This window comes from Aplysia californica, unplaced genomic scaffold (genome assembly GCF_000002075.1).
Source record: "Aplysia californica isolate F4 #8 unplaced genomic scaffold, AplCal3.0 scaffold00194, whole genome shotgun sequence".
Classification (NCBI taxonomy): Eukaryota; Metazoa; Mollusca; class Gastropoda; order Aplysiida; family Aplysiidae; genus Aplysia; species Aplysia californica.
This window is the reverse complement of record NW_004797464.1, coordinates 592565-602707: the sequence shown is the minus strand read 5'-3', so window position 1 is coordinate 602707 and position 10143 is coordinate 592565. Positions and strand designations below refer to the sequence as shown.

Below are 10143 nucleotides of genomic sequence, written 5' to 3'. Positions count from 1 at the left end.
CACACACACGCAAACGCGCGTGTGCCAGAATGTGAGAGAATAATGAGAAAGAGAGAGAGAGAAAGAGAGAGAGAGAGAGAGAGAGAGAGAGAGAGAGATTGAGAGAGAGAGAGAGAGAGAGAGAGAGAGAGAGAGAGAGAGAGAGCATAAATAAAAAGAAATGTCCCCAGTCTCAAGTGATGACAATTTTCCTTTTTCGAAAGACTTGTCTTGGATGGGCCTAGCAGACAACTCCAGGAAGTACTGGCATAATAAACAAAAAAGTCACGTGACCGGAACTAACCCAACAGTTAAAAATGGCTGCCAGTCGATTTCATTATGAACTCTCTTTATTGTTTGACACTCCTTTAGATCGCTCAGCAATGTAATAGATTTATTAAGGTAAGTTAATGCATATTTTTGTCTTCTTTGATATCAGTTAATGATTTGATCATATAGATCATCTAGTTGTACCAAATAGCAGTTGAGGTTTCTTTATGAATAACCACTGTTCTCCTCCAACTCCAATTTCCCCGGCCCCGGCCATACCAATGCCAATGCCAGTGCCGATGCAGATGAAGAATGCACTGTCTCACTGGCAGTAGTGGAACTGCCCTCTGCTGATGGACGGTTAAGAACTAAAAATGAAATTTAATACTGATAGCGTTTTGAGATTTACGGTATTAGTGCTCGTTTTGTCATGTTTGAATTTTAATTTTAGGGTCAAAATGATTGTTTAGGAGTGGTCAAGTCAGGGTTGGTTGGTTTGCAGCATAATATTCCACTTGTTCTTCCCACACAATTCACAATTCCCCCTTTTCTTCCCCACACAATTCCCCTCTGACACTGATCCTTGGCCTTACTTTACCCTTCTTATTCTACTCTACCCACTCTTTCTTCCACTTTCCCTCTCAAAATGACTGAAATTTGGGAAGTCTATATAGATCTACTTTTGTTGACTACTTTTTTATAGACTAAATTAGAATATAATTTTGGCCTATAAAAACGCAGCATTCTGAATGGCTCCCCTGCTATTTGAAGTGCAGCGTTCTGAATAGCTATCATGCTATTTGAAATGCCAGTAGGCCTACTAGTAGCCACCGTTTACATAAAAATATTGTAGTTCTGCCTGAATTGTGGAAGCTTTTCTCAGTTGCTTGATTACCTCCTAGGATTTGACTCCTTTTTTATGATGTTGTCTTATTCCGATCAATATTGGGTAGATCTAGCCAGGATCTAGATCCAACAATTGCTTCTGACATTGTTTGCACAAATTAGTTGCGCAAAAGTAGTCTTGTTCATCTCTCATAAAATCATGAGTTTGAGTTTTTTGAGCTAGTACGTCAAAAGACGCTTGGATACATGTAAATAACAAGACGGTACAACTCGGTAAGCACTATTTCCTGTCAGCAGTGTCGTCATACAATACCTAAAAATATTATCTCTGCGTGCACTTTATATTTTGACATGACATCGCCTGATCTAGGCTTCGGCGTTTTAATTAGCAAGGGGTAGTGTCTACATTCTCTAACGTTAGGCCTAGAGAACGTATACAACAAGCTGTCTGCGTTCTCTAATGTTCAGTGCTTCCAAGCGTGGCATCGAGTCATGGTCCCGGAAGGTTTTTTTTCCTTCTCCTGAGCCTAAAAAAAAAAAAATATTGAACTTTAACCAGGCCTAAATTGTTGAAAGGAAAAGTATAGGAGGCCTTCTTTGTAGAAGTTTCCCTTAGTGACAAAACCAGAATGTGCATGCTTCATCACTATATAAAAAACTACAAAGCAACGAGTTATAAAATTTTATCATTATGGGGAAAAATTGTTGGTCAGTCGGGAAGAAGGAAAAGAAAAACAAAACTTCCAGGACGAGGATTGTTCTCCTACGCTCATAATATAAAGTAATGGTTTGACTTCAAACGCAGACGCGCTGTCCATTCGGCCATCAGAACTTTCAGCAACGAAAGATAGATTAAGCTTGATATTTAACACACTGCGTTTTATTTAGCACTGGCGCTAATCGCAATGCGGCATTGCAAATAGGCACTTCCTATAAAAATTGACAATGACATCAGACTGGACCTTGGATTGTTTCAATGGACAATTTGTGAGTGTGTGAGGCAAATTTAAGAGCATAGAGGGTGAAGGATATTATTTGGTAAGATTTCGTACCAAAATGATTGTATTGTAAGCCTATTTTATATCGAAGTGTATACAGACCCTGTAACTGGGAATAAAGTCACGAAGTATACAGACCCGGTAGGGGAAATCTTTTGTGATTTCAGAAAGTTTCAGCGCTCAGACCCGGTAGTTAGTGTGTGTGTGTGTGTGTGTGTGTTTGAGAGAGAGAAAGAGAGGGAGAGAGATAGAGAGAACAGGGGGAAGAGCTAGCAAAATGTATATCACATACCCCAATTCACAGGAAGGAACGAGAGAAAGATAGAGAGTGGAAAATAGGGTCGCGTTAGGTTTCACCGCGAATGACGCAACGACTACCTGTTGAAGTCTGAAAATCGTTTTGGCGCACATCATATTACTTACTTACTTACTTACTACCCATTACGCCATCTGGTGTTTAGGGCAGCAACAAAGGATCTCCAGCTCTGTCTGTTTTGGGCCATCTTGGTCAGCGTTCCCCACGAATGATTCGAGGACTGCAAATCATGTCGGAATACGTTATTTACACAGAAGATAAAAGATCGATTATTTTGTGAATGCCTCTGAAACCAAATTAATTTGTAAACGTGCCTACCGTGTCAATGAGAACTCGAGAGGGGTGAACTGTTGTTACGACTCAATCTCTCCCCTTCTCTCTTTATTGTGTACCAGTCTCGTTCTTGCTCATTCCCACTCTTTCACATGAAGAATGGCCGTCCAGTTTGAACAAAAGTTTTAGTAAGTGTGTAGTGTGTTGCTGTGTTGAAACCACTATAAATTCTCCTATTTTTGGCAAGTAGAATCACTCTTGGTCGGCATGGAGGAAGAACTAACTACTTGTATGTGCGTTATGAAAAGGGGACACCAAGCTGTTACGGTTTCAGGATTCACGTTTCGTTGGGACAAGAATCAGCAAAACAGCAAAAGGTGGAAATGTGCAACTGAAACATGCAAGGCGAGATGCACGACAGACAAAGACATGAAACACATTCATTATATAAACCCGTCCCGCTCAAAGTCCTACTTCTACGTCCTAGTTGGTGAGCAGGGGCATACTCGCAACGTACTAAGTTAAATAAAGTTGTAATCGAATTCAATCTGCGGTGAAACGATCATTCTTATTATCCATAGGTATACGCTGTGACGTAATTGCAGCGAAACATCGACCTGCCGAAAATAGATCTAGGTGGGAAGAAAGAAAGACAGAGACAAACAAGGAGAAAGAGAAGGCGAGCGATACACAGAGGGGAGAAGAGAGAGGATACACAGAGGGGAGAAGAGAGAAAGAGAGACAGAAAGAGAGACAGAGGTAGGCAGGCAGGCAGGCAGGCAGAAAAAGAGGGGAGAGAGGGAGAGAGACAGAGAAATAGAGAAGGTGACTGCTCGATTGAAATTATGACATTGTTCTTTTCTTCAAATTATGATTCCCCCCAACTCCAAAACGGAGGAAAAAATGACCGTTTGGCGAAAAGGCATCCGCACTCTTCATTTTGATCTAGGCCTCGAAACTAGATCAATGATTTATAATGTCTGTCGGTCTTGTTCTAGACCTAGGCCATAGATCTAAGAACCTAGGTCTACCCTGAGCCAAGAGGGCGCTGAAATTTTCCGAAATCGCAAAAGATTTCCCCTACCAGGTCTGCATACTTCGTGACTTTGTTCTCGGTTACCAGGTCTGTATACACTCCCATTTTATATTTCTCTTAAAATTATTCTTACGTCAGCTACGTACGGTTATCACACGTGTGAGTTCTTGTCAATCAGAAATTTTAACATATATATATATATAATTTTGATGGCTTCTTTTTAAAAATTACCATTGATTTAACCCTGCCAATTCATTTAAGAAATGAGAAGAGTTGATATTGAAACCATTTTCATTCTCTACTACCTCAGAAGATTGTGGTATGAAAAATAAAGGGGTACACTATGGTATATGATGGGATAGGGATGGTAACTTCCTTTGATATTGATTGAACTGAGCTTTTAGAATTCAAAGCGGTTGGTATCATTTTGCCATCCCAACCACCCTGACAGAAATTTCAGTTTATAAAGGGTACAAGTTTCAGCGCCCTCTTGGCTCAGGGTAGACCTAGGTTCTTAGATCTATGGCCTAGGTCTAGAACAAGACCGACAGACATTATAAATCATTGATCTAGTTTCGAGGCCTAGAAAGTTTCAGAAAGATAAACAGGCCTGAGTAGAAGCTCTTGTGGGAGTGTACCCTAGCCAGATTACAAACAAATGGATATTAATGATTAATTTAATGAAATAATAAATTTAATGCTTTTAACTGTATAAACCCTACTGGATGGCCAGAGTGTCTGGTGGTAATGATGCTGTTCCGCATCTGATGCAGGGAGCGTCCAATACAAGTGACTTAGACTGTTTCCTTTCATACGCTGCAGGTTTTTGCTTGTTTTTCGAAACTATTTTTCGGAACCAGGTTTTTGCTTGTTCTTCGAAACTATTTCCAATATGAAATTAATAATTTTCCTGCGTTGAAGGCTCATGCCTTATTGCACGCAAAGCTTTCTTTTGTTTTTTAGAACTGTCAAACTGACATTTTAACATTTGTTGAAATGTGATTGTAAGTAGTCTTAGAACAGTAAGGTTAGAGGAGGTACCAGACACTTACTTTTATTTGGTTACTTGTGTGTTTTCTGGGTATTTGTATTGGAAAGATTACAACCCTCCACTCCAGCATTTGTTCCTTTATATTTCTTGGCATGTAGCTACACATCTAATTTTCTTTGGGTTATCTTCTTTTAAAGTTATAAAGTTATCGTCTGCAAGTGCTTATTCACTGACGTCTGTAGTGTATCAGTTTTCTGAGTCAGCACAGGGTGCCAAATCAGAACCCACAAGAAGTCATTGTATTACTAGTATTCTTTCACTTTCCTTTAAAAAAAATGTTCCTCTGGAAAAGTATTGAACATCTTCAGACATCGATGGGTGAACTATTTTTATTGTTATTTATTAGAAGGTTCCAAGATTAGATTCAAGACTGTTAAAGATTACGAGAATATATATATTATATATATATTCAAACCTCCTCAAATGGTCACCTGTCTAAAACAATCGCCTGTTCAAACAACCACTTCCTCCTTCCGCTCATTTTTTTAGACTGTCTTAGGAGTGGCTGTCTCAGAAAATTTTGACTGGGGTCATAAATACAAATAGTAGCAAAATAATTTTTTGGTTTACAGGACAGTTCTGTAAAACGGCCATCCATTGTCAAGGAGAAAAGTGGCGGTATAACACAGATGATCATCTTAGGCAGGACTTATTGAAATGAAGAAAGCGAACCATTCCCTTTCTAGGTCCGAAACCGGCCTGAACTCAGGCTTAGAACTGCCGTAAGGCAAATTAAAAAGGGTTTTTGTTTTCTTTTGAAAAAGGAGGGTCGAGGGGTGTGAGAAGGGGTTTTTGCTGTTGTTTTGTTTTTTGGTTAACTAGCTTTTTTGTTGCTGATCCTAAACAGTTGGATGTCTGGGAGCTATCAAAATAATGTAGCTTTTTTCAGACCATACGAGAAAAAGAACGAATGCAGAACCGTGATCGCCGATAAGAAAAGAATTTGGGGACCAACAAATGTTATAAATCTGCCTAGTTGGCGGTAGGTCCTCGCCTACAAATTACAGAGATGTTACCTCAAGTTTACAGGTCATGTCAACAAATCTTTATGTTGGTACACCAGAACCATTTTGAAATGCTACCTTCTCAAATATCCATGATGCACGCACATTTTCACATTCTTACAAAAGCATGCACCTTATTCCCATGCTCACAAGCACTCAAAAAGAGGAACGTGTGTTTCCGCATGAAGTGGTTACACAACTGAACAATGATTTCTCATCAGCATGATATACTAGCAATTTTTAAAAAGAATTGCATCTTGGAAAGGATAGATAAATTATTCATAATAGATGGATTAGTTTGAAGTTCTGGTTAGGGCTGTTCTGGTTTTACCCCCACCCTTATGATCTTTGACCGTAAACCCCAAAATTTCAGTGTCATTCCCTATTAAGAGTTCTGCCTGTGTGCCAGATATAGGTTATATAAATACTTATAGTACATGTTTGGTTTTTGCTTGAGGAAATGTAACTCTATAGTAGAAATAATTCATTCCATCGTGTAACCTGAACTCACACACAAAATTAGGTGGACCCACACACCTTTTTATAGAGTTAATGCTACTATATTCCCTCCCCCCCCTGTTACCCAATGAATGTGAAGTAATATATATTTGATTTTTGTGTGTGTTAATGTGCAATTTTTATGTTTGGAGAGTAAATGGTGTGATGTTTAAAGAATGGAGCAGAAATTCAAAATTTAAATATGTCATTGACACATATGGTATATTAAAAATTATTTGTATCGTGCTGCTATTTTCAGAAGACTTACCACTGTTTGATAACGGTTTGTCTTATTTAATGTTTTCGTTTGAGAAATGTGTTAAAAAATGTCTGAAGTTATAAAATGTTTTAAACTTTTGTAGTGTTTAATCTGTTAAAAGTCAGTTTTTGTATCTATATTCTAAAGGAGGTACCTCATGTTGCACAGTACCTGATTTTCTTTTTTTTTTCCTCTGCAGGTGGATGTGTGTGTGTTGTGACATATTGTGAAATATTTCCCCCCTTCCCAAGTTATGGATATTATGAAATTCAGTGGCTGCTGTGTTCTTGTGACAGTGTTGTGCTGTGGTAAGTTGATAAAAAAAAACCCCACAAGATAACTACATGTGTTTTTTGCTCTTAATATATATATAGATATATATGTATATATCTATATATATATATCTCTCTAGAGTATAAGCATGTAAATTTCTTTTTTTTTTTTTTTAATAGAAAAAAAAAAAAACCCTATTGGTGTAATGAATACTGTAAAACTATTGTTTTCATGGATATTAAGTTTTGTAACCTTTGCAAATTGAGTTTATTAGATGAAAATTACTTGCCTTTGGGGGGGGGGGGGGGGGGGTTCAAATGCCTTGATCCTGCAACAACAACAAAAAATTGTGATGAACGTGCAAAAACTAGATGCTTGAGAAAGGCTGATTTTTTTTTCTTTTTAAACTCACTCTCACAAAATGATCAAGGACAGCCGACCCCCTAGCTTGATGGTATGGAGCGAAACGTTTTTAGCTTTTTTAGTTTGAAATATTATGTCAGTCATTTCCATCTCCCTGTTCTTTCTCTTACTCTTCTTTTGGGCCTTTGTTGCTGTGTGCTGGTGTTTGTGCTGTCTTCCCGTCCCGTATTTGTTGTGCACTGGGAACTCGGATGGAATCTCTTCCTTTAATAATATCTTTTGTGTGCTTCCATTTCAGCTGTCATACTGCCTCTGTCTTTCGTGTTTCAGACCGTTACATTCCGATGTTGTGTCCTCCCATTTTTTCTGTTCCAAACCAAGTGTTTCTTCGCTTTGGCTAGTTGATTTTTGTTTTAGTTTTTGTATCAGGTTTTTCTTTCTCTTCTTTTATTATTTTTTTTTTACTTTTCGCATGAATGCTCATGATACACTAGAATTCGAAAGTCGTGTTCTTGCTGCTCTGTATGATTATGTCGTCCATTGCCTGAGAAAAGAATGATAACAAACCAATTTTATGTTCTGTTAAAAGTTAAAACCACCAACAGAAGTAGACACCCCCCTCCCGAATTAAATATCCATGTCTAGATCACCATACTAACAAAAAAGAAAAAGACTCCCCCCCCCCCTCACGCGCACAAATACAAGACAAAGAAAACTGATTATGTAACTATCATGTACTAAAACGAGAACCCCTTCCCCCGCCTTGCCTCTGCTGAGCGTTGTCGAAGAAGCACAGCACCACAGTTCATGAAGCTCTCTGTTCAGTGTTCAAGCAGCCGGTCATTATTTATAAGTGTTCAGGTCAGTTCACCTCGCCGCTGACCCGTGTTTCGAGCACAGGGGTAAACACTCGAGGCCCCAAGAGGACAATCATAAAAGTTTTTCCGGCTCGGAGCTCGCGTCTTTTGAATGCAGGACGCTGTGAAGATTAAATGTTGTAGACATGTTTCTTTGAGCCCCCTGGCTCCCTTCTTTTACACACACTCACACACACATTCACACACACACATTCACACACACACACACACACACACACACACACACACACACACACACACACACACACACACACCACACACACTCGCACACGCGCGCGCACACCACGCCCATTACACAACATACACTCGCTTTTTCCTCTTTCCCTGGTTTTCTCTTCGAGAATTTCCCCAAACATTCCCACTCTCGTGGGTAGTTGGTGTTTTTTCGTTGTTGTTGTTTTTGTTTTTCGTTTGTTAAGAGGGTGGAATGGTCATAGCCTGTGGGTCCTTTTCCTTTTCCTCCCCTCTGTTGTTTCTGCGTCTCGCTCCCTTCGAGTACTTGATGACCGTTGTTGATCCAAACAAATAAACGTCTTTGTCCTCGTCATAATTATTCATCGTTGTTCTGACTGTGGTGACTGTGTGCCCCTTCCTGTTTTTAATTTTTTTTTTATATTAAAAAAATATAAAACCAAAGCTGGTGTTTGGTGATCGCTACTCTGTTGTCTGTCGGTGGTTGGTGGATGCTCCTTCTTTCATTTCAACCATCGATCCTCCATATTATTATTTATCTCTCCTCTTTCTTTTGTTTGTATACATTTAATCTTTGGCTCTTACATAATATTATATTGTATGTGACCAATATGGTAAGTGCCGTAAAACTGTTACTAAAACAGCCGCGGTTTCCTACTTTTCAGCTCCTCTTTTGCTTTTTTGTCTTCATCTACTCCAGGCGATGCGTTTCGTCGTTGATATAGTTATTTATGATATCGCTGTTTTAAACCCAGCTATAGCTCACAGTATTATTAGCGGGTAGTTGGAGGGTACTCTGGTGTGGTTTGCTCCTTTTTTTTCTTATCAAACATCTGTCGTCGTGATCCTTTTTTTGTTGTTTGTTTGTTACTAAAACTAAACAAAAATTCCTGACGTTATCCGTGGTTGCTGTAGCACTCGCTGTTAACTCAGCTGTGGGTGGTTGGTGGGTGCTCTGGTGTGGTTTGCTCTTTCTTTCCTATCAAACATCTATCATCCTCGTCTCTCCTCCTTCTTTTTTTGCGTTTGTTACTCTCTGGTAACACCTCTAATCTTCGGCACTTATATGACCTTATTGTGTTGCAGTGCCGTAAAACTCTTACTAAAACTAACCCAGCAAAAAGCTCACAATACACATTAATATTATGCTTAAAACCACAGTGCCAAATGTTGCGGTACTCCGTCCACCCCCCACCCCCCACCCCCAGTTTTTTTTATTAAAAGAAGAAAAAGAAAGTGCCTTTATTGGACTGGTCTATTCATTCGCTCACCGTATAGAGATTAGTTTTACGCCGTTTCACGCAAAATACATGACTTCTGTTTTCCCACACGAGGATGGTAATTTTTGTCGAGCATATATCTGTCTTGCGACATGTACAAGCTTTCACAGGCATAAAAGCACTGCCTCATGCTGACTCGTTTTCCAGCATCTCCTCAAACGAGCAGTTGGAGGGCGGCACTGGTGGGTTCTATCCCCCTCCCCTCTTGCTTTGTTGTCTTTGTCTGCTCCCCCCCCCCCCAAAGGAGGAGTTGTGTAATCCCTTCCTTCGTATCGTGGTTGAGAACTTGATTTATGTCAAAATTCTATCCCCCCCGAACTGAATGACCGTCATTGTGTCCATGGGCTTCTCTTTACCGCTACAAAAAAAACCCAACTAATAAATGCAAGAACAAAACACAGACTGGAGCAGGGAACCCCCACTTTCCCCACTCACTCCCCCTTTCTCATATATATATTGTCTCTCTCTCTCTCTGTCTCTCTCTGTCTCTCTCTCTCACTCTCTCTCACTCTGTCTCTCTCTCTCTCTCTCTCTCTCTCTCTTTCTCTCGCTCTGTCTGTGTGTGTCTGTCAGTCTGTCTGTCTGTCTGTCTGTCTGTCTGTCTGTCTGTCTGTCTGTCTGTCTGTC

The 10143-nt window shown here is 39.7% G+C and overlaps 1 protein-coding gene across 1 annotated transcript in view; it reads left to right on the top strand.

The window, feature by feature from the left end:
• Positions 1-212: 212 nt before the first annotated feature.
• LOC101852851 (tyrosine-protein phosphatase 99A) overlaps positions 213-10143 on the top strand; it is a gene marked incomplete in the record, with an annotated part of 96206 nt that continues 86275 nt past the window's right edge. The window contains 2 exon segments of the mRNA XM_013082782.2: positions 213-381; positions 6730-6838. Of these exon segments, the coding sequence (XP_012938236.1) occupies positions 6784-6838 (55 nt within the window).